This window comes from Salmo salar, unplaced genomic scaffold (genome assembly GCF_965601325.2).
Source record: "Salmo salar unplaced genomic scaffold, fSalSal1 ptg000566l, whole genome shotgun sequence".
NCBI classification, from domain to species: Eukaryota; Metazoa; Chordata; class Actinopteri; order Salmoniformes; family Salmonidae; genus Salmo; species Salmo salar.
The window spans coordinates 960,503-986,612 of NW_027675420.1; the positions used below are offsets into that span (position 1 = coordinate 960,503).

The window sequence follows — 26,110 nt, forward strand, 5'->3', positions numbered from 1 at the left end:
GGTCACCCCCAAAGCCAATTCCTCCTTCGGCCGCCTCTTCTTCCAGTTCTCTGCTGCCAATGACTGGAACGAACTACAAAAATCTCTAAAACTGGAAACACTTATCTCCCTCACTAGCTTTAAGCACCAGCTGTCAGAGCAGCTCACAGATTACTGCACCTTTACATAGCCCATCTATAATTTAGCCCAACTACCTCTTCCCCTACTGTATTTATTTATTTAGCTCCTTTGCATCCCATTATTTATATTTCTACTTTGCACTTTCTTCCACTGCATATCTACCATTCCAGTGTTTTACTTGCTATATTGGATTTACTTTGCCACCATGGCCTTTTTTTTGCCTTTACTTCCCTTATTTCACTTCATTTGCTCACATTGTATATAGACTTATTTTTCTACTGTATTATTGACTGTATGTTTGTGTAATACCCTTGTTTGAACCAAGTATTGAGTTTATTTGTTATAATTAATTGGTATTATATTTAAAAGATGATTGAATTGCTCCTAAACTGTAATGTTGTTAATGCATTATGCTTTTTGAAGAAATATTTATTTAATGTATAAGTGAATAGTTTGTTTTACTTTGAAGTTTACGTTTTGACCAATAAGGTCGCTTGTTAAGTTGTGGCCAATGGGAGTTGACCTGGTTAACGGGAGGGAAAAAGACGTTGATGAAAGGATGGACGTTTTACCTCAGGACGGTTGGTGAAGAAAAATTATAAAAGAAGACGACAGAACTACAACAAAACCCATAGCTACTAAGACATGAAGGGAAATACATGTTTTATTTAATAAAAGAGTTGTTATAATTTAGTTAAAACTTAGTAAAGACTGAAGCTACCGTCTCGTCGTGGAGGTATTAGCCAGCCTAGAGGTTAGCCTAGCATCGTGTGACACCGGGAGATAATTGCTTGGGAAGCTTAACGAGTTCGTGTTGCCATGGGGATATCGGTTACGGCTAAGGAGTACTGTCTGCATGGGTCGCTGTGCTGCCTTGGACTTGGTGAGGAAACCTGCATGGAACTGCCATACTTCGCTGAGGGAATATCTACCAAGTAGTGAGTAACCACAATGTGAGGGGCTTAATTTGGACACGGGTTGTGCACGACTCATTGGGGTTTATTATTATTTATTTTTTCTTTTGATGTTGTGTCTGAACATGTATTTGTGTTTGAAAATGTTTTAATACACATATGGAACGTTATGTATGTTGCCTTGGTGGAGTCATTGATTGTTTTAATTTAATGCATGGGATGGTTTATCCTGATTCAATAACAGAAACCTATAATCATTTCATCTGAAGTTAATACCCTATTGTCATAACCCTAGATAGTTTACAATAGGAATTCATATTGGAGATGTCCTTCTCACCTAACATCCCATGCTGCTGAGATACTCTACATATGTTAATATTGTGAAAGTCATATTCAAGCCTGGTGAGAGGGTTACATTTGTTTAACTCCATGTGTTACTCTGTGTTGTTATATGTGTCGAACTGCTTTGCTTTATCTTGGCCAGGTCGTAATTGTAAATGAGAACTTGTTCTCAACTTGCCTACCTGGTTAAATAAAGGTGAAATAAATAAATAAATTGGTAATGATGAGAGGTTAGCATGTTTTGTTGTAGCCTCTGTTATTGGTAATGGTGAGAGGTTAGCATGTTTTGTTGTATCCTCAGTTATTGGTAATGGTGAGAGGTTAGCATGTTTTGTTGTAGTCTCTGTTATTGGTAATGGTGAGAGGTTAGCATGTTTTGTTGTAGCCTCTGTTATTGGTAATGGTGAGAGGTTAGCATGTTTTGTTGTAACCTCTGTTATTGGTAATGGTGGGAGGTTAGCATGTTTTGTTGTAGCCTCTGTAATTGGTAATGGTGAGAGGTTAGCATGTTTTGTTGTAGTCTCTGTTATTGGTAATGGTGAGAGGTTAGCATGTTTTGTTGTAGCCTCTGTTATTGGTAATGGTGAGAGGTTAGCATGTTTTGTTGTAACCTCTGTTATTGGTAATGGTGGGAGGTTAGCATGTTTTGTTGTAGCCTCTGTAATTGGTAATGGTGAGAGGTTAGCATGTTTTGTTGTAGCCTCTGTAACTCTCTCACTCATTATTATTCATGATCTTTCTCAATCATGGTAGTCACAGGCTTGATGTAGTCATTGCAGTCAAAGAATATGGGACCAAATAATAAACTTTTGACTAATTTAATACACTATGAGTGAATTGGTCAGAAAACATATGACTTTTTTAAATAGGGGGACTAGATGCATGAAGTGCTTTCATTTTTCTAAATGGTGAAACAGATATGTATGAAAATATCCTCAAATAAAAGGTGACATTATATACTGTCACCTCATATGAAACATTTGATCTGAAATCCAAAATGTTGGAGTTTAGAGCCACATTTAAAATGTTATCTTCACTGTCGAAATAGATATGTTGTGGACTGTATACTCAATACAATCTAAATCTGATACCTCACTGTCTGTCTTTTGACTGATACTGCTTTTAAACTGGTCTGGTCAGTCTACTCAAATATTTGTACTATACATGTTTCTATCTGCAGGCAAAACTTTGATAATTTGTAATTTATAATATGATACTTTAATTTACGAATAGATATGGAAGGTTTCAGGACACTGATATATCTAAATATGTTGAAAAAATATACTGCTACTATTTTCACCACCAAAGAATAGCAGTGTGATTTTAATATGATTTGACTCTTTGCAGGCTGTCAGGCTGTCTAGTCACAGAGGAAGGCTGTGCTTCTCTGGCCTCAGCTCTGAGGTCAAACCCCTCACACCTGAGAGAGCTGGATCTGAGTAACAATGACCTGAAGGATTCAGGAGTGAAGCTGCTCTCTGCTGGACTGGGGAATCCCCACTGTAAACTGGAGACTCTGAGGTCAGTATTATCAGATATGAAAGTACTTTATGCATGTAGTTCTCCCATTTGAAAAAGTCGTAATTATTCGGACATATTACTTATAGTGTATTAAAGTAGTCATAAGTTTAGCATGTTGTCCCATATTCCATGCCTGCTGTCACGTTTCTCTAAGACAGAACGCAGAAGCAGACCAGGACAAGGTGAGTAAAATGAAGGTGAGTATTTATTGGTAGTCTTGATGTGTAATTTGAGTGATCCAGGAGACAGAGCGGCAGCGGAGGTGAGTTGATGAGAGTAGATGGGTGGATTCAATGACGTCACTGTATCCACCGACGGCCAGGCAAGGGAGTTGAATGTTCCGGGAGGATGACTGTAGACAGAGTAAACGGGGGGTGAGTAACCAGTAACAAGGACAAAACAACAAGACTAGCTCAGGAAACATGAGGCTGTTCGTTGCTAACGATCCAGCAGGGAATGGATGTCAGCTCAGGGCTTATGAAGAGGTGATGATCAGGACCAGGTGTGCAGAAGGTTGATGAGATGCAGGTGTAGGGTAATCACTAGATCTCCCGCCTAACTTCGTCGCCTGGCAACCAGATAGGTTTCTGAACGCACCCTTAGACTCCAAACAGAAAACAGTCAGCTCAGGCAGAAACAGACTCAGGAAGCGGGATTCCTGACACCTGCAGTGAGGCTTGTGATTCTACTAACAAAGATCAAACCCACTCTGTTATTGGTAATGGTGAGAGGTTAGCATGTTTTGTTGTAGTCTCTGTTATTGGTAATGGTGAGAGGTTAGCATGTTTTGTTGTAGTCTCTGTTATTGGTAATGGTGAGAGGTTAGCATGTTTTGTTGTAGCCTCTGTTATTGGTAATGGTGAGAGGTTAGCATGTTTTGTTGTAGTCTCTGTTATTGGTAATGGTGAGAGGTTAGCATGTTTTGTTGTAGTCTCTGTTATTGGTAATGGTGAGAGGTTAGCATGTTTTGTTGTAGTCTCTGTTATTGGTAATGGTGAGAGGTTAGCATGTGTTGTTGTATCCTCTGTTGTTGGTAATGGTGAGAGGTTAGCATGTTTTGTTGTATCCTCTGTTATTGGTAATGGTGAGAGGTTAGCATGTTTTGTTGTAACCTCTGTTATTGGTAATGGTGAGAGGTTAGCATGTTTTGTTGTATCCTCTGTTATTGGTAATGGTGAGAGGTTAGCATGTTTTGTTGTAACCTCTGTTATTGGTAATGGTGAGAGGTTAGCATGTTTTGTTGTAACCTCTGTTATTGGTAATGGTGAGAGGTTAGCATGTTTTGTTGTAGCCTCTGTTATTGGTAATGGTGAGAGGTTAGCATGTGTTGTTGTAGCCTCTGTTATTGGTAATGGTGAGAGGTTAGCATGTTTTGTTGTAGCCTCTGTTATTGGTAATGGTGGGAGGTTAGCATGTTTTGTTGTAGCCTCTGTAATTGGTAATGGTGAGAGGTTAGCATGTTTTGTTGTATCCTCTGTTATTGGTAATGGTGAGAGGTTAGCATGTTTTGTTGTAGCCTCTGTTATTGGTAATGGTGAGGTTAGCATGTTTTGTTGTAGTCTCTGTTATTGGTAATGGTGAGAGGTTAGCATGTTTTGTTGTAGCCTCTGTAACTCTCTCACTCATTATTATTCATGATCTTTCTCAATCATGGTAGTCACAGGCTTGATGTAGTCATTGCAGTCAAAGAATATGGGACCAAATAATAAACTTTTGACTAATTTAATACACTATGAGTGAATTGGTCAGAAAACATATGACTTTTTTAAATAGGGGGACTAGATACATGAAGTGCTTTCATTTTTCTAAATGGTGAAACAGATATGTATGAAAATATCCTCAAATAAAAGGTGACATTATATACTGTCACCTCATATGAAACATTTGATCTGAAATCCAAAATGTTGGAGTTTAGAGCCACATTTAAAATGTTATCTTCACTGTCGAAATAGATATGGTGTGGACTGTATACTCAATACAATCTAAATCTGATACCTCACTGTCTGTCTTTTGACTGATACTGCTTTTAAACTGGTCTGGTCAGTCTACTCAAATATTTGTACTATACATGTTTCTATCTGCAGGCAAAGCGTTGATAATTAGTCATTTATAATATGATACATTAATTTCTGAATAGATATGGCAGGTTTCATGACACTGATATATCTAAATATGTTGAAGAAATATACTGCCACTATTTTCACCACCAAAGAATAGCAGTGTGATTTTAATATGATTTGACTCTTTGCAGGCTGTCAGGCTGTCTAGTCACAGAGGAAGGCTGTGCTTCTCTGGTCTCAGCTCTGAGGTCAAACCCCTCACACCTGAGAGAGCTGGACCTGAGCTACAATCACCCAGGAGACTCAGGAGTCAGACTGCTCTCTGCTGGACTGGAGGATCCACACTGCAGACTGGAGAAACTCAAGTATGTAGAGGGTTTATGTCAATGTTCATATCAGACATGTTTGACTTCTCAGGCTGGTTAAGACAAACATTCTGACCAGCACTTGGACAAAGTTGTGTGTGTGTATTTGTCCTGTGTGTGTATTTGTCCTGTGTGTGTGTGTGTGTGTATTTGTCCTGTGTGTGTGTGTATTTGTCCTGTGTGTGTGTCGTGTGTGTGTGTATGTGTGTCGTGTGTGTGTGTGTGTGTGTGTGTGTGTGAGTTCAGGTGTATCACTCATTGACTGTCTGTTTTTCTGCTTACCGCTACAGTGTGGAACATGGTGGAGAGTTCAGAATGAAACCTGGAATTAGAAAATGTGAGTGTTGACTGCTGTGAAGAATATGACTAAGAATAAGTCTTAATTCAAGTTAAGTCAAAGACCACCATCATTACTGACTTGGTCATATTAAATATCATCTGTAGTTCTACAGAAGCACAAATCAGGGACACCAACATTTACAAAGAGTTGCTGTGTGTGGTGTGTGTGTGTGTGTGTGTGTGTGTGTGTGTGTGTGTGTGTGTGTGTGTGTGTGTGTGTGTGGGTGTGTGTTGTAATTATTGTGAATAAGTGTGTTTTATATTACCATACAGTATAACATGTGATCATTCAACAAGTCTCAAGTTACCTTAACTTCTCCTTTTGATACCTAGAAACATCTACATTAAATGAATTAGTGAAAAGTGAGTTAACATTCTAATGTGAATGATGGTGATTTCTAATATTGTGTCTGGTTTCATCCATCAGATGTCTGTGATCTCACACTGGACCTAAACACAGTAAACAGACTCCTCTCTCTGTCTGAGGAGAACAGAAAGGTGACATGTAGGAGAGAGGAGCAGCCGTATCCTGATCACCCAGAGAGATTTGAGGACCTTAAACAGGTGCTGTGTAGAGAGGGTCTGACTGGGCGCTGTTACTGGGAGGTAGAGTGGAGTGGGATAATGGGGGCTGGTATAGGAGTGACATATAAAGGAATCAGCAGGAGAGGAGGGGGTAATGACTGTAGGCTTGGATACAACGACAAGTCCTGGAGTCTGGTCTGCGATGACAACAGTTACTCTGCCTGGCATAATAATAACTCCACTACCATAGACGTCCCCTCCTCCAGCTGGTATAATAATAACTCCACTACCATAGACGTCCCCTCCTCCAGCTGGTATAATAATAACTCCACTACCATAGACGTCCCCTCCTCCAGCTGGTATAATAATAACTCCACTACCATAGACGTCCCCTCCTCCAGCTGGTATAATAATAACTCCACTACCATAGACGTCCCCTCCTCCAGCTGGTATAATAATAACTCCACTACCATAGACGTCCCCTCCTCCAGCTGGTATAATAATAACTCCACTACCATAGACGTCCCCTCCTCCAGCTGGTATAATAATAACTCCACTACCATAGACGTCCCCTCCTCCAGCTGGTATAATAATAACTCCACTACCATAGACGTCCCCTCCTCCAGCTGGTATAATAATAACTCCACTACCATAGACGTCCTCTCCTCCAGCTGGTATAATAATAACTCCACTACCATAGCCGTCCCCTCCTCCAGCTGGTATAATAATAACTCCACTACCATAGACGTCCCCTCCTCCAGCTGGTATAATAATAACTCCACTACCATAGACGTCCCCTCCTCCAGCTGGTATAATAATAACTCCACTGCCATAGACGTCCCCTCCTCCAGCTGGTATAATAATAACTCCACTGCCATAGACGTCCCCTCCTCCAGCTGGTATAATAATAACTCCACTGCCATAGACGTCCCCTCCTCCAGCTGGTATAATAATAACTCCACTGCCATAGACGTCCCCTCCTCCAGCTGGTATAATAATAATCTCACTACCATAGACGTCCCCTCCTCCAGCTGGTATAATAATAACTCCACTACCATAGACGTCCCCTCCTCCAGCTGGTATAATAATAACTCCACTACCATAGACGTCCCCTCCTCCAGCTGGTATAATAATAACTCCACTACCATAGACGTCCCCTCCTCCAGCTGGTATAATAATAACTCCACTACCATAGACGTCCCCTCCTCCAGCTGGTATAATAATAACTCCACTACCATAGACGTCCCCTCCTCCAGCTGGTATAATAATAACTCCACTACCATAGACGTCCCCTCCTCCAGCTGGTATAATAATAACTCCACTACCATAGACGTCCCCTCCTCCAGCTGGTATAATAATAACTCCACTACCATAGACGTCCCCTCCTCCAGCTGGTATAATAATAACTCCACTACCATAGACGTCCCCTCCTCCAGCTGGTATAATAATAACTCCACTACCATAGACGTCCCCTCCTCCAGCTGGTATAATAATAACTCCACTACCATAGACGTCCCCTCCTCCAGCTGGTATAATAATAACTCCACTACCATAGACGTCCCCTCCTCCAGCTGGTATAATAATAACTCCACTACCATAGACGTCCCCTCCTCCAGCTGGTATAATAATAACTCCACTACCATAGACGTCCCCTCCTCCAGATCCCACAGAGTAGGAGTGTATCTGGACTGGTCAGCCGGCACTCTGTCCTTCTATAGAGCCTCCTCTGACACACTGACCCACCTGATCACATTCACCTCCACATTCACTGAGCCCCTCTATCCAGGGTTTAGGGTTTATTATGTTGGCGACTCAGTGTCCCTGAAATAATAACTGGACACACACACACACACACACACACACACACACACACACACACACACACACACACACACACACACACACACACACACACACACACACGGACACACACACACTGGACACACACACACACGGACACACACACACAAACTGGACACACGCACACACACACACTGGACACAGACACACACACACACTGGACACACACACACACACACACACACTGGACACACACACACACACACACACACAAACTGGACACACGCACACACAAACTGGACACACGCACACACACACACTGGACACAGACACACACACACACTGGACACACACACACACACACACACACACAGGACACACACACACACACCAACACACTGGACACACACACACACACTGGACACACACACTCAACACACACACACACACTGGAAACAAATTGGACACACACACACTGGACACAAAATGCACACACACTCACAGACATTCTGGACACACACACACACACACTGGACACAAACTGGACACACACATAAACATACACTCAACACACACACACACTGAACACACACACAAACACTGGGCACATACTCACACACACTGGACACACACACACACACACACACACACACTCTGGACATACACACACACACTTGACACACACACACACACACACACTGAACACACACACAAACACTGGGCACATACTCACACACACTGGACACACACACACACACACTCTGGACATACACACACACACTTGACACAGACACTGGACACACACACACATTTTGGACACACACACTCACAGGACACACACACACACTGGACAAACTGGACACACACATATACACACACACACACACTGAACACACACACACTGAACACACACACACTGAACACACACACACACTGAACACACACTGAACACACACACACACTGGGCACATACTCACACACACTGGACACACACACACTCTGGACACACACACACACACACTTGACACAGACACTGGACACACACACACGCACTGGACAGGTCCCCCTCTCCATGTAATCTGATTCATTATGATATAGGATCAGGTCCCCCTCTCCATGTAATCTGATTCATTATGATATAGGATCAGGTCCCCCTCTCCATGTAATCTGATTCATTATGATCTAGGATCAGGTCCCCCTCTCCATGTAATCTGATTCATTATGATCTAGGATCAGGTCCCCCCCTCTCCATGTAATCTGATTCATTATGATCTAGGATCAGGTCCCCCCTCTCCATGTAATCTGATTCATTATGATCTAGGATATGGTCCCCCCCTCTCCATGTAATCTGATTCATTATGATCTAGGATTAGGTCCTCCCTCTCCATGTAATCTGATTCATTATGATATAGGATCAGGTCCCCCTCTCCATGTAATCTGATTCATTATGATCTAGGATCAGGTCCCCCCCTCTCCATGTAATCTGATTCATTATGATCTAGGATCAGGTCCCCCCTCTCCATGTAATCTGATTCATTATGATCTAGGATCAGGTCCCCCCCTCTCCATGTAATCTGATTCATTATGATCTAGGATCAGGTCCCCCCCTCTCCATGTAATCTGATTCATTATGATCTAGGATCAGGTCCCCCCTCTCCATGTAATCTGATACACGTACATACATACATACACACTGTATATATACACGTACATACATACATACACACTGTATATATACACGTACATACATACATACACACTGTATATATATACACGTACATACATACATACACACTGTATATATATACACGTACATACATACATACACACTATATATATACACGTACATACATACATACACACTGTATATATATACACGTACATACATACATACACACTGTATATATATACACGTACATACATACATACACACTGTATATATATACATACACGTACATACATACATACACACTGTATATATATACATACACGTACATACATACATACACACTGTATATATATACATACACGTACATACATACATACACACTGTATATATATACATACACGTACATACATACATACACACTGTATATATATACATACACGTACATACATACATACACACTGTATATATATACATACACGTACATACATACATACACACTGTATATATATACATACACGTACATACATACATACACACTGTATATATATACATACACGTACATACATACATACACACTGTATATATATACATACACGTACATACATACATACATACACACTGTATATATACACGTACATACATACATACATACACACTGTATATATATACATACATACATACACACTGTATATATATACATACATACATACACACTGTATATATATACACGTACATACATACATACATACACACTGTATATATATACACGTACATACACACTGTATATATATACAGAAATCCACTGTTTATTTGAGGTAAAAAGGGATGACCAGAGAGTACCCATGAAGTTGTACAACATTTGACAAGACAGTCAAGACCTAAGCAGTGTGCCAGATGACCTTTGGCCTCCAATATAGGCCCCTTTCTGTGTTTGCTAAAATTGCAGCGATGCACACGCAATTTGGTTGTAGAAACTCCTCCATTCTAATGAGGAAACCACTAGTTATGGATGTAGTATATCTGCTAATGAGGAAACCACTAGTTATGGATGTAGTATATTTGGTAATGAGGAAACCACTAGTTATGGATGTAGTATATCTGGTAATGAGGAAACCACTAGTTATGGATGTAGTATATCTGCTAATGAGGAAACCACTAGTTATGGATGTAGTATATTTGGTAATGAGGAAACCACTAGTTATGGATGTAGTATATCTGGTAATGAAGAAACCACTAGTTATGGATGTAGTATATCTGGTAATGAGAAAACCACTAGTTATGGATGTAGTATATCTGGTCATGAGGAAACCACTAGTTATGGATGTAGTATATCTGGTAATGAGGAAACCACTAGTTATGGATGTAGTATATCTGGTAATGAGGAAACCACTAGTTATGGATGTAGGATATCTGGTAATGAGGAAACCACTAGTTATGGATGTAGTATATCTGCCTGGAGCAAAAATGGTGAGCGAAGATGATCGTTTTTCACAATGTATTCTGAATATTACAGCGCACTATCAGGACAAGATCAGGAGTGCTACTCAAGTAAACTCACATTAAGTTCTGTCTATTCACTAATTCAGCACTGTGGGGGAAAACTCAGGAGAGTTCTCATAGGCTGACAGCAAAAATAGCCTCCATTTACAGGTTGCATATGAGTGCATTTAACATTACTTTTGGATTATAATTGTAAAGCTCGTTTGAACCTCCTGCTTAATATGTTTGTGTTATTGTCGCAAATCAACTGCTTTACACTTAAAAAACACTTCAACCAGTAAAATGCTCTTTGGCTAGCTTTAACATCAGCCTGACAATGAGGGTTTGTACACTAAGTGTTTAACAAATTGGCCCATAACTTCACCTAACAATAACATAGACCTACTGTAGGACCCATAACTTTATCTAACAACGACATAGACGTAGGACTATAAATCATTTAATATTTCAGGTGAAACATGGACACTAAAATGTCTGTCGTGACGTTTCATAACCTGATCACCAGATAATTTTGTGAATAATCCCACTAGGCTACTCTGTAATGTGTTGTCATTCTAAATGTCCTGAATAAAGGAAAATAGCTCTGTGTGTTGTACAATAGCCTATCCATCAAGGAACATTTCTCTACACATTATGAGCAAAGTAGGGATGTTGGATCCAACGTGGAGTGTATCTCTGTGCACAAACAGAGTAATGAGACCCTACTGTAAATCAGCCAGACAGTAACACATTATAAACATCGATTTGTTTGGGATGTTGGATCCAACGTGGAGCACGGCATAACTGTCTTTACCAGAGTAATGAATGAAGAAGCACTTTGGTTGTTGTTCCATGTCGTGATGTTTGTCATGTGACTGTCATTCAGAAAATGATTTCGTGGATCAGCTGATGATAGTTGAACATGTGACTGTAAATAAACAGCTACAGTATTAAGAATTATGTGTAATTATTGAAGAACCACGTTAATGACAGTATCCATTTGGGTGTTGTCAATAAAGTTAAGGTGACTCTTGGTTAGAACCATTGGATTTAGCAAACTCTGAAATGATTTAGGATTTCTGTGCCCATGAAAACTGTTTCCCCAGCGTAACATAAGGAGACACTAAATGTTACGTAGTTAGAGAGCATTTCAGAGATCTGAATACAAAAAACTGTCCTAACAGGACAATAACCTAAACCACAAGGCCAAATCTACACTGGAGGAGCTTACCAAGATGACATTGAATGTTCCTGAGTGGCCTAGTTACAGTTCGGACTTAAATCATCTTGAAAGTCTATGGCAAGACTTGAAAATGGCTTTCTAGCAATGATCAACAACCAACTTGACAGAACAGGAAGGATTTTAAAAAGAATAATGAATATTCACATGAAGATCAGCCTCCTATTGGATGACATCACGACTTCCCATCAAGCCAACTCCTTGGAGGCCTTACTATGACATCACTCACTCCTTCTAGTTTGCAGTTGTCTAAAAAAACACTATTTTGCTCAAAACATTTATTTGTTTCCCTTTAGTGTGTTTATAATTTACTGTATTTATATATCACTTTTCAACAGGAAAGGACGTCATGAACAATTCATACAGTACAAAAACATATTGAAGTGTAGAATGCCCTTTTAAAATCACACATTAGTTCAACAACTGCAGAGTTTGTGTCCCTGTTTTATAAGATAGTACTCACTGTATTTACTGGTGTTAATCAGATCAATGTCCCTGTTTTATTAGATAGTACTCACTGTATTTACTGGTGTTAATCAGATCAATGTCCCTGTTTTATTAGATAGTACTCACTGTATTTACTGGTGTTAATCAGATCAATGTCCCTGTTTTATTAGATAGTACTCACTGTATTTACTGGTGTTAATCAGATCAATGTCCCTGTTTTATTAGATAGTACTCACTGTATTTACTGGTGTTAATCAGCTCTCCAGTCTTCTCTTCTTCGTCCTCCTCTAATGTGACAGTAATCTCCCCCTCTTCATCCTTCATTCCAAAAACGTCTTCATTTTCTTTCACTTCCTCCTCTTCTTTCACAGTAACATCCTCCTCCTCTTTCACTCTGAACGCGTCTTCCTCTTCTTTCTCTGTAACGTCTTTCTCTTCTTCTTTCACTGTAACAGCCTCACCCTCTACTTCTTGTTTTACTGTGACATCCTCCTCTTCCTTCTCCTCTTTCACGACAACGTTCAGCCCCAGAGCTTCTTTCTCCGTCCAACAGACCTCTTCTTTAGCAGGAGGAGAGTAGCTTAGTGAGCGCATGGTCGGGGATGTTAGCTAGCTAGGCTAGTGCTAACTTAACCAGCCAGATAGTTGACTTACAACGTAAATATTAAATTAAATGGGGTAGCTCGTTGTTTCCACATAAGTATGTTTAAATCACAGTTACAATTAAACCAGGAAAGTGTCTAAAGAACTTGAATGTTCCGACTTTGTCGGCTAGCGAGCTACCGAGGTGGCTGCAGTTGTTGAAGAAGCGTTCCGTCCACTAGATTATACGTCACACTAGAAACATCGCCTGAAAGACACATATCGCCATCTGCTGTCTGGAGGGAGGAAACGCAGTTGAGGAGGGAAAACTATTTTTATTCTTCATTGAATTATAATATTATAAAGCAGTTTAGGGAAACTTTTTTTCTCTCCATTAAATATGAATATTATATCAACACGTATAAAGAGCAACAAGTGTTGTTTGATTAGTTCAGATTTTTATGAGAATTTAAAACAAACTCTACATCTACTCCACATCTGTATTTCTGACTCAGTCAAAAAACAAGATATCAAAATAAGCACCTAGTTATTAATACCCTTGATAAAGATGAGCAAAAATGTATAAAATAAATCAACTTTAACCACTACCAGGATATTTTAGCCCAAAACCTGGTTACCTCTCTGCTAGGAGGCTGAAACTTGGCCATAAGTGGATCTTCCAGCAAAACAAAGAAACTGTAAATTGGGTACAAAATCAAAAATGTTCTATGGCCATCTCAGTCTTCAGACTTGAACTCCATTGAAAACCTGTGGTTTGAATTGAACAGGGCAGTCCACAAGACAGACTAAATAAATCAAGGACCTGGAGAGATTCTGTATGGAGGAATGGTCTAAGATACCACCCAATGTGTTCTCTAATCTCATAAAACATTTCAGTGTCATTATCCTCCCAAGGGGAGAGTGCTGGAGTATTGAAAACATGGGTAGCAATAATTCAGACCCCTGCCTTTTGAGAATTACATGTTAAACTAAATCTCTTTCTCTGAGCAATTGTATTAGTATAAAATAATATAATTTCCCTTTTTTTTGGTGTAACAATACATCATGTAGATGTATATAATGAACAGACTAGGTCTATACTGCTCCTACATGGTGTAACAATACATCATGTAGATGTACAGTGGGGGGGAAAAGTATTTGATCCCCTGCTGATTTTGTACATTTGCCCACTTACAAAGAAATAATCAGTCTATAATTTTAATAGTAGGTTTATTTGAGCAGTGAGAGACAGAATAACAACAAAAAAAATCCAGAAAAATGCATGTCAAAAATGTTATAAATTGATTTGCATTTTAGTGAGGGAAATAAGTATTTGACCCCCTCTCAATCAGAAAGATTTCTGTCTCCCAGGTGTCTTTTATACAGGTAACGAGCTGAGATTAGGAGCACACTCTTAAAGGAAGTGCTTCTAACTGTAAAGGGATAATTCCAGTACAGTACATGTGTAAAGGGTGTAGAGGGATAATCCCAGTGCAGTACATGTGTAAAAGGATAATTCCAGTGCAGTACATGTGTAAAGGGATAATTCCAGTGCAGTACATGTGTAAAGGGTGTAAAGGGATAATTCCAGTGCAGTACATGTGTAAAAGGATAATTCCAGTGCAGTACATGTGTAAAGGGATAATTCCAGTGCAGTACATGTGTAAAGGGTGTAGAGGGATAATCCCAGTGCAGTACATGTGTAAAAGGATAATTCCAGTGCAGTACATGTGTAAAGGGATAATTCCAGTGCAGTACATGTGTAAAGGGTGTAGAGGGATAATCCCAGTACAGTACATGTGTAGAGGGTGTAGAGGGATAATCCCAGTGCAGTACATGTGTAAAGGGTGTTGAGGGATAATTCCAGTGCAGTACATGTGTAGAAGGATAATTCCAGTGCAGTACATGTGTAAAGGGTGTAGAGGGATAATCCCAGTGCAGTACATGTGTAAAGGGTGTAGAGGGATAATCCCAGTGCAGTACATGTGTAAAGGGTGTAGAGGGATAATCCCAGTGCAGTACATGTGTAAAGGGTGTTGAGCGATATTTCCAGTACACGTGTAGAAGGATAATTCCAGTGCAGTACATGTGTAAAGGGTATTGAGGGATAATTCCAGTGCAGTACATGTGTAAAGGGTATTGAGGGATAATTCCAGTGCAGTACATGTGTAAAGGGTGTAGAGGGATATTTCCAGTGCAGTACATGTGTAAAGGGTGTTGAGGGATAATTCCAGTGCAGTACATGTGTAAAGGGTGTAGAGGGATATTTCCAGTGCAGTACATGTGTAAAGGGTGTTGAGGGATAATCCCAGTACAGTACATGTGTAAAGGGTGTAGAGGGATAATCCCAGTGCAGTACATGTGTAAAGGGTGTTGAGGGATAATCCCAGTGCAGTACATGTGTAAAGGGTGTAGAGGGATAATCCCAGTGCAGTGGTTATTGACTGCAGACTTAAAATGCTGAAAACAGGTCCCTAGTGGAATGACAACAACATGGCTGCTTGTTAAAGAAGAGATGGAGAGAGAGACAGAGATAACCATATACATTGCACATGGACCGTAAGAAATCCTGAATGTATTGAAATGCCTGGGCTCGCAGGGGATGTGTTAGTTCATAACCCATCATTTATACCTGTTAGTTCATAACCCATCATTTATACCTGTTAGTTCATAACCCATCATTTATACCTGTTAATTCATAACCCATCATTTATACCTGTTAATTCATAACCCATCATTTATACCTGTTAATTCATAACCCATCATTTATACCTGTTAATTCATATCCCATCATTTATACCTGTTAATTCATAACCCATCATTTATACCTGTTAATTCATAACCCATCATTTATACCTGTTAATTCATAACCCATCATTTATACCTGTTAATTCATAACCCATCATTTATACCTGTTAGTTCATAACCCATCATTTATGCCTGTTAATTCATAACCCATCATTTATGCCTGTTAATTCATAACCCATCATTTATGCCTGTTAATTCATAACCCATCATTTATACCTGTTAATTCATAACCCATCATTTATACCTGTTAATTCATAACCCATCATTTATACCTGTTAGTTCATAACCCATCATTTATACCTGTTAGTTCATAACCCATCATTTATACCTGTTAGTTCATAACCCATCATTTATACCTGTTAATTCATAACCCATCATTTATACCTGTTAATTCATAACCCATCATTTATACCTGTTAGTTCATAACCCATCATTTATACCTGTTAGTTCATAACCCATCATTTATACCTATTAGTTCATAACCCATCATTTATAACCCATCATTTATACCTGTTAATTCATAACCCATCATTTATACCTGTTAGTTCATAACCCATCATTTATACCTGTTAATTCATAACCCATCATTTATGCCTGTTAATTCATAACCCATCATTTATGCCTGTTAATTCATAACCCATCATTTATGCCTGTTAATTCATAACCCATCATTTATACCTGTTAGTTCAGGGGCGGTTCAGGCAGGCTGGCATGCTCCCCGACCTTACTTGGCAGGAACTAATGAAGATCCATTATAAACCCCAGGAAGAGTAGCTGCTGCCTTGGCAGGAACTAATGGGGATCCATTACAAATACTTGTATCAATATATTTGTGTCTCTTTACTCTCGGATTCTAAAATGCTAATTAGCATCAAAGTAGACGACATGCAAGACTACAAATCCCTGCAAGCTCCTGCATGTCATCTCTAGCCAACACCTTTCACAGAACAGTTCACTGAATTGTCCATTGAAATACATTTTGACACTTTAATCATTGCTACATTAAGGCCTGATTGGTGGAGTGCTGCAGAGATGGTTGTCCTTCTGGAAGGTTCTCCCGTCTCCACAGAGGAAATCCGGAGCTCTGTCAGAGTGAACATCGGGTTCTTGTTCACCTCCCTGACCAAGGCCCTTCTCCCACGATTTCTCAGTTTGTCCAGGCGGCCAGCTCTAGGAAGAGTCTTGGTGGTTCCAAACTTCTTCCATTAAATAATGATGGAGGCCACTGTGTTCTTGGGGACCTTCAATGCTGCAGAAATGTTAAAAGTAAATACATTTACAAAATGTTCTAAAAACCTGTTTTGGGTTTGTCATTGTGTGTAGTTTGATGAGGGTGAAAAATTATTCAATTTTAGAAGAATGCTGTAACGTAACAAAATGTGGAAAAGGTGAAGGGGTCTGAATACTTTACGAATGCACTGTATACCCCTGGTAGACTTTCTACCACTGGCAGAGTTTTCTACCGCTGGCAGTTTTGTACACAGTCATGTGATACGTGGTATAGAAAAGTCCAATCTTAGGAGAGTACATGGGAGGCACTATACTGTGTATCTGCATGTGTCTATCTGGTCAAAACCACTGATACAGGAGCCCCTCCACCCTCTGGTGGGATGGATCATGTCTACAGAGAAACTTAGATTTGTGTGTATTTGGTATATGTTGTAAAATTGTTAGATATTACTGCACTGTCGCAGCTAGAAAAACAAGCATTTCGCTACACCCGCAATAACATCTGCTAAACACGTGTATGTGACCAATAAAATGTGATTTTGATTTGAAATAAATGTCCTATTTATCAAAGGTGCTTTTGGCTGGTGTCAAAATGACTTCAAAGGATTTGAATTTGTTAAAAGTCCATTTTGATACAGAAACACTAAACCATGATTTAGATTTATTAAGAACAAGTTGATTGACAAAGTCATGAAAAATTGGAAGAATTTAATAAACCACATTTTGGCCATGATAAAAAGATATGCCTCTGGGATCAAAATGATCCATGTCAGAAGTATGGTTCAATGCAAATATGTAGTGGGTGTAAAGTTTGTTTCAATTTCTCACTCATTAAAAACGAATCAATCAACACATGCTTCTCTTTGAACGACTTAATATAATATTAAACTTTTATGAAATAAATGAAAAATAAACGTTTGGTTCCTCAACTGCGTTGCTTCGTCCAGTCAGCAGATGGCGATGTGCGTCTTTTAGGTTCAGGCGATGCTGCCAGTGTGACGTATAATCTAGTGGACGGGACGCTCCTTCAACAACAACAGCTAGTCAGACACCTCGGTAGCTTTCTAGCAAACATAGCTACAACATTCACGCTCTTTACACTGTTTTGGTGTATATTAGTCGATGTGTATTAAACACACTTCTGTCGTATGTACTTGTTGGCCCATTTAATTATATATTTACGTTGTTTGTCAGCTAGCTGGTTTGCTAAGTTAGCTTAGAACTAGGCTAGTCGCTAATGCTAACTAGCTAACATCCCCGACCATGAGTTCACTAAGCTACTCTCCTCCTGTTAAAGAGGAGGTCTGCTGGACGGAGAAAGAAGCTCTTGTGAAAGAGGAGGAGGAAGAGAAAGATGTTACAATACAAAAACAAGTAGAGGGTGAAGCTGTTAGCGTGAAAGAAGAAGAGAAAGACGTTTCAGTTAAAGAAGAGGAAGAGGCGTTCAGAGTGAAAGAGGAGGAGGATGTTACAGTAAAAGAAGAGGAGGAAGAGAAAGAGGAGGCAGTTTTTGGAGTGAAAGAGGAGGAGGGGGAGATGACTGTCACATTGGAGGAAGAAGAGGAGGTTGGAGATCTGTTTAACACCAGTAAGTACCGTCTCTGCAGTCGTTGAACCAATATGCAGTAAAGGGGTTCTACACTTTAATGTTGTTCTGTAGGAATGGCTGAAGCTACACTGTAACGTGTAGAACATCAAGAGTGGACCATCAACAAAACGTTAACAATTGATCAAATGCATCCAATGACAATGCCTGAAATACTGTAGTCCTCAATATCTCCTATTAGATTAGCCCAAGATGTTCTCTTAAAGGGGCAATCAGCAGTTGTTACATCCATTTTGGGACTTATACATTAATGATATGTACCCATCTGTTTCTTGAAGAAATCACTTATAAATGCCTCATGAGCTTAGTTCAACTGTCGTACCCCATCAGAACCCAAAATATAAGCTTTTATTTACTCCAATGTTTGTCAGTAAATATAAACAAACACTGTATATCCTCAAAACATGGTTAAAACTATAATGTTGATATCATGGATGGTTACATTTCTCCAGCCCCATCCCTCAGCTTTTTACCGAAACGGGCAGGGAGTTCGCTTTGTTATTGTTTCTACTGCTGATTGCTGCCCCCGTTACTCCTCAAGGTCCAAGGACTGAATGTTATTTTCAGAGGTAGACTGGCTCTGGCAGCTAAAATAGTCAAATAATCCATCTAAATGTGAATCGATTCTCAATTGCGATACGTTTCTAGAAACATAAATCGCTGTACTTTCATATCAATTCAGAATAATTTCACACAATACTTAAATATCACATCAAAATTATTTGAAATAATACTTTCATATCACATCAATTATTTCAAATACTTTCACATCAAAATTATTTCAAATAATACTTTCATATCACATCAAAATTATTTAAAATACTTTCACATCAAAATAATTTCACACAATACTTTCATATCACATCAAAATAGGTAACCAGTCGCGATGCCCCAAACATTGAATGCAAGTCAATTTATAACATTTTTGACATGTGTTTTTCTGGATTTTTTTGTTATTCTGTCTCTCACTGTTCAAATAAACCTACCATTAAAATTATAGACTGATCATTTCTTTGTCAGTGGGCAAATGTACAAAATCAGCAGGGGATCAAATACTTTTTTCCCTCACTGTAACTCCCAATCACGGCCAGTTGTGACACAGCCTGGACTCGAACCAGGGTGTCTGTAGTGACGCCTCAAGCACTGAGATACAGTGTTTTAGACCGCTGCACCACTCAGGGGCCCCAACATCATGTTCTAGTGCTGTCCCCAACTAAAATACATCTTGGTCAACCAAGAGTCATCTGTTCTTTCTACCAATCGATTGGTTTAAATGTTATGTATATTTTTCCATATATAGACACAACCCATGTGTTTTAATAAAATCAACTATATGTACTGAACTGGTCTGATGCTTTAAGCACACTGTTTGACCAAATAATTAAGACACACAAATGACTCGAGGGATGACTCGAACCTTTTCCATTTCGAGTGGCAATTTATCTGACCATTTCTACTGATCTGGTGCCAGTTAGGATTTTCATATGCACATTTTCATGGAAGATTTTAAAATCATTGTCTGTGATTAATCTACATTCTATCTAAATCTAAAAGAAAATTATACAAATCTAAAAGTAACTTTTATTGCCATTGCCAACTATGTAAAAATAGCCTACATAAAACCAACAAATAAAAACATTGCAGCCTGCAGGTAGAAAATATCCTATAAATCACATTTGCTGCACATGGCCTGTCTACAACAAACTTAAAACATATCAACTATCAACTGGGTCCTCCTAAACTTGTGATAGCAAGCCTGCAACATTGTATAAAATATTCTGGGCCTTATTCCCTGCCAGTGAGTTCTGGACAGACACAGCTGTAGGCTATTTGTGCAAAGGATAAGAAGTAATCAGGTCTTTTATGACATTTCCACTGGATCAGAGCATTACATTTTTCCCTTTTATGCTGAGTGTTTATCGAAAGGGTGAGAGCTGGAAATATATTTTTTAAATACTTTGAGGAACTATTCTCATTTGCAATTGATTTTGATTAGACTTTGTTTACTTGCTTTTTGATGTGAAGAAAATAATACTTTGAGAAGCTCCACAACTCATTAGTGGTGGTGCGTTAAGACAATCAGAAATACTATCAGACATCACCAAATGGGCACATTTATAGACCTACATTTGCACACAGGCCAGGTAGACTAGTCCTACTTCTATATGCGTATTCAGGTGTGCGTCCTTACTCAACATTGACAGGAGTGTTTCAAACAAAAGACAATTAATAAATTGACAACAATCTTGCGGGGTCAGGTCTGGGTGGTCTGCCAGGGGCCGTTTCATTTAGTATCCGTTTGGGTCAGTTGGGGAATGATTGTATTTCCCCATAGTATGTTGTACCGAAGTTGACCAACTGAAAGGGAGTGTAACTTTATGACTATAATTACTGTTCCCTGAAGGAGGGAAACGAGGTACAACACCTGTTTGGCCCCACCCCTTCCTGGGTCGGTGAAGAGCGATATTAAATTGAATATGACCTAAGGCTCGTATTTCTGTGTGTTATTATATTATAATTAAGTCTATGATTTGATCTTTGATATAGCAGTCTGACTGAGTGGTGGTAGGCAGCAGCAGGCTCGTAAGCATTCATTCAAACATTCATTCAAACAGCACTTTCCTGCGTTTGCCAGCAGCTCTTAGCAATGCTTGAAGCACAGCGCTGTTTATGACATCAAGCCTATCAACTCCTGAGATTAGGCTGGCAATACTAAAGTGCCTATAAGAACATTCTGGGTGGCAGGGTAGCCTAGTGGTTAGAACGTTGGACTAGTAACTGAAAGGTTGCAAGTTCAAATCCCCGAGATGACAAGGTACAAATCTGTCGTTCTGCCCCTGAACAGGCAGTTAACCCACTAAAGGTAAGAAAATATATAAATTAAATAAATAAATAAAAATGTATATGAATTTCAAATGATATAGAGAGAAATAGTTATATGTTAAAAGCTTTTTTACATGGCACATATTGCACTTTTACTTTCTTCTCCAACACTGTGTTTTTGCACTATTTAAACCAAATGGAACATGTTTCATTATTTATTTGAGACTAAATAGATTTTATTGATGTATTATATTAAGTTAAAATAAGTGTTCATTCAGTATTGTTGTAGTTGTCATTATTACAAATATATATAAAAAATCGTCCAATTAATCGGTATTGGCTTATTTTGGTCTTCCAATAATCGGCATCGGCATTGAAAAATCATAATCGGTCGACCTCTACTATGTTATCGTTGGTGATGTTATGGGTGGGCCTCTACTATGTTATTGGTGGTGATGTTATGGGTGGACCTCTACTATGTTATTGGTGGTGATGTTATGGGTGGATCTCTACTATGTTATTGGTGGTGATGTTAAGGACCTCTACTATGTTATTGGTGGTGATGTTATGGACCTCTACTATGTTATTGGTGGTGATGTTATGGACCTCTACTATGTTATTGGTGGTGATGTTATGGACCTCTACTATGTTATTGGTGGTGATGTTATGGGTGGACCTCTACTATGTTATTGGTGGTGATGTTATGGACCTCTACTATGTTATTGGTGGTGATGTTATGGACCTCTACTATGTTATTGGTGGTGATGTTATGGGTGGGCCTCTACTATGTTATTGGTGGTGATGTTATGGACCTCTACTATGTTATTGGTGGTGATGTTATGGGCCTCTACTATGTTATTGGTGGTGATGTTATGGGTGGACCTCTACTATGTTATTGTTGGTGATGTTATGGACCTCTGCTATGTTATTGGTGGTGATGTTATGGGTGGACCTCTACTATGTTATTGGTGGTGATGTTATGGGTGGACCTCTACTATGTTATTGGTGGTGATGTTATGGGTGGACCTCTACTATGTTATTGGTGGTGATGTTATGGGTGGACCTCTACTATGTTATTGGTGGTGATGTTATGGGTGGACCTCTACTATGTTATTGGTGGTGATGTTATGGGTGGACCTCTACTATGTTATTGGTGGTGATGTTATGGGTCTCTACTATGTTATTGTTGGTGATGTTATGGGCCTCTACTATGTTATTGGTGGTGATGTTATGGGCTAATTTGTTAAACACTTAGTGTACAAACCCTCATTGTCAGGCTGATGGAAAAGCTAGCCAAAGAGCATTTAACTGGTTGAAGTGTTTAACTATAAATCAGTTGATTTGCGACAATAACACAAACATATTAAGCAGGAGATTCAAACGAGCCTTACAATTATAATCCAAAAGTAATGTGAAATGTACTCAACCTGTAAATGGAGGCTATTTTTGCTGTCAGCCTATGAGAACTCCCCTGAGTTTTCCCCCACGGTGGTGAATTAGTGAATAGACACAGAGCTTAATGTGAGTTTCCTTGAGTAGCACTCCTGATCTTGCGCTGTAATATTCAGAATACAACGTGAAAAACTAAAATCTTAGCTCACCATTTTTGCTCCAGGCAGATATACTACATCCATAACTAGTGGTTTCCTCATTAGCAGATATAGTACATCCATAACTAGTGGTTTCCTCATTAGCAGATATACTACATCCATAACTAGTGGTTTCCTCATTACCAGATATACTACATCCATAACTAGTGGTTTCCTCATTACCAGATATACTACATCCATAACTAGTGGTTTCCTCATGACCAGATATACTACATCCATAACTAGTGGTTATTTACCAGATATACTACATCCATAACTACTGGTTTCCTCATTACCAGATATACTACATCCATAACTAGTGGTTTCCTCATTACCAGATATACTACATCCATAACTAGTGGTTTCCTCATGACCAGATATACTACATCCATAACTAGTGGTTATTTACCAGATATACTACATCCATAACTACTGGTTTCCTCATTACCAGATATACTACATCCATAACTAGTGGTTTCCTCATTACCAGATATACTACATCCATAACTAGTGGTTTCCTCATTACTAGATATACTACATCCATAACTAGTGGTTTCCTCATTACCAGATATACTACATCCATAACTAGTGGTTTCCTCATTACCAGATATACTACATCCATAACTAGTGGTTTCCTCATTACCAGATATACTACATCCATAACTAGCGGTTTCCTCATTAGCAGGGAGGAGTTTCTACAATCAGATTGTGTGTGCATCGCCCTCAATCATCGATGTTACTACTAATGTGAAAACAATACAAAATATGACTATTCTTGCTCATTTTGTGGGCCTTTAATCATCTGTCTGACTTTGTTGTTCATGCAGGAGAGAGACGTGACTATCGTGGATCCTCTGGGGAGCCTCAACAACCTCTTGATGCTGAAGAGGCAGAGAAGAGTCTCTCCACATTAGAACACCTCAAGAAACACCTGCAGACATCCACAGGGAAGAGAACTCACTGCTGCTCTGACTGTGGGAAGAGATTCACCTCATCAACAGGCATTAAAATTCATCAGAGAATCCACACAGGAGAGAAACCTTTTAGCTGTACTCAATGTGGGAAGAGTTTTACTCAATCAACCAGCCTGATATCACACCAGAGAACTCACACAGGAGAGAAACCTTATAACTGTGCTCAATGTGGGAAGAGTTTTACTAGGTCAACTGGCCTGATATCACACCAGAGAACACACACAGGAGAGAAACCTTATAGCTGTGATGAATGTGGGAAGAGTTTTGTTACATCTAACAGTCTGACTAAACACCAGAGAACACACACAGGAGAGAAACCTTATAGATGTGATGAATGTGGGAAGAGTTATGTTAAATCTAGCAGTCTGACTAAACACCAGAGAACACACACAGGAGAGAAACCTTATAGATGTGATGAATGTGGGAAGAGTTATGTTAAATCTAGCAGTCTGACTAAACACCAGAGAACACACACAGGAGAGAAATCTTATAGATGTGATGAATGTGGGAAGAGTTATGTTACATCTAGCTGTCTGACTAAACACCGGAGAACACACACGGGAGAGAAACCTTATAGCTGTGCTCAATGTGGGAAGAGCTTTAATGAGAAAAGCTGTCTGACTAAACACCAGAGAACACACACAGGAGAGAAGCCTTTTAGCTGTAATCAATGTGGGAAGAGTTTTACTCAGTCAACCAGCCTGATGTCACACCAGAGAAAACACACACAGGAGAGAAATCTTATAGCTGTGCTCAATGTGGGAAGAGTTTTACTATGTCTAACAAGCGGACTTCACACCATATAACACATACAGGAGAAACCTCAGCTGTGATCAGTGTGACCAGAGATAATCTGATAAAATACCTCAATCAATGAAATAATGTCAAATGTTTTAACATTGTAGAAGGAGTATTTTAATGATGTCACAATGTAGAACCCTAAACGTTTGTCCCCTGTTCTATTGATTTCAACATGATATGGATATTAGCCTCAGGGGGGAAATCCAGGCTCTGAATTGAAAGAGTTACTATTTATGAGATTTAACAAAAAGTGACTAACAAAAAAAGAGTTGTGTTACACTTACCATGTTGGTGACCCACTTGAATCAAAATGTAGCTAGCTGTTTCCTACAAATTATTAAGAAGTTAGTTTTCCGTATTGGATATGAGTTTTGTTTGGGTTCATTCCAAGGGGACGAGAGTTCTAGAAGCTCGTGGTAATTATTATTTTTTAAATTGTTTTTAATTGTTGACAGCCAGTGGACACCATGTTTATATTGGTGAAGGTGAAGCATTGTAGTGGATGGAAGTTGTTTTCTGTTGGTGGTGAGCACGTAAAGTGGAGTTTTTAGAAAAGCCTCTGAGTGTGTATTCCTAAGTGGGGGGCACCTTGGAGGTGTAAACAGGGCTGAGTCAGCTATCTGTGTGAACTGGATGAAAACTAGAATCTTTGTTTACTATTTAAGACAGTTTATGATATAGTATAAGCTAGTAAGGTGCACCTGGAATTATTTTAAACCTGTAATTGTTTTAAACCTGTAATTATTTTACACCTGTACCCCATTTTAGAAGTATTGAAAGATATAAATGTATGAGTTGCAAAATCCTAGGAACTAACCTTGACATAGAAATGTGAAAAATGAAAATATTCCTGTAGGTTAAAATATTAATTGATTA

General features: G+C 39.2%; 1 protein-coding gene and 1 long non-coding RNA gene across 2 annotated transcripts; one reads left to right on the top strand and one right to left on the bottom strand.

Moving 5' to 3' along the window:
* Positions 1–3,084: 3,084 nt before the first annotated feature.
* LOC145876286 (uncharacterized) lies at positions 3,085–13,603 on the bottom strand. The gene is made up of 2 exons (XM_082972075.1): positions 13,058–13,603; positions 3,085–3,249 (listed from the first exon to the last, which is right to left on the bottom strand). The coding sequence occupies exons 1-2, from the start codon at positions 13,413–13,415 to the stop codon at positions 3,197–3,199; spliced, it is 411 nt and encodes a 136-aa protein (XP_082828201.1). The 5' UTR covers positions 13,416–13,603; the 3' UTR covers positions 3,085–3,196.
* On the top strand, positions 4,127–6,507 carry LOC145876301 (uncharacterized). Its single transcript, XR_014391490.1, has 3 exons — positions 4,127–5,322; positions 5,613–5,659; positions 6,089–6,507. It is a non-coding gene; the product is annotated as an uncharacterized LOC145876301 (long non-coding RNA).
* Positions 13,604–26,110: the final 12,507 nt, after the last annotated feature.

Bases quoted from the DNA above. Each gene is read 5' to 3' on its own strand.
- LOC145876286 (XM_082972075.1), bottom strand. From the start codon at position 13,415: ATGCGCTCACTAAGCTACTCTCCTCCTGCTAAAGAAGAGGTCTGTTGG. The intron at 3,250-13,057 runs GTGAGTACTATC...CTCTGTCTACAG, and splicing joins GATTAACACCAGTAAATACA to TCATCCTCCCGGAACATTCA.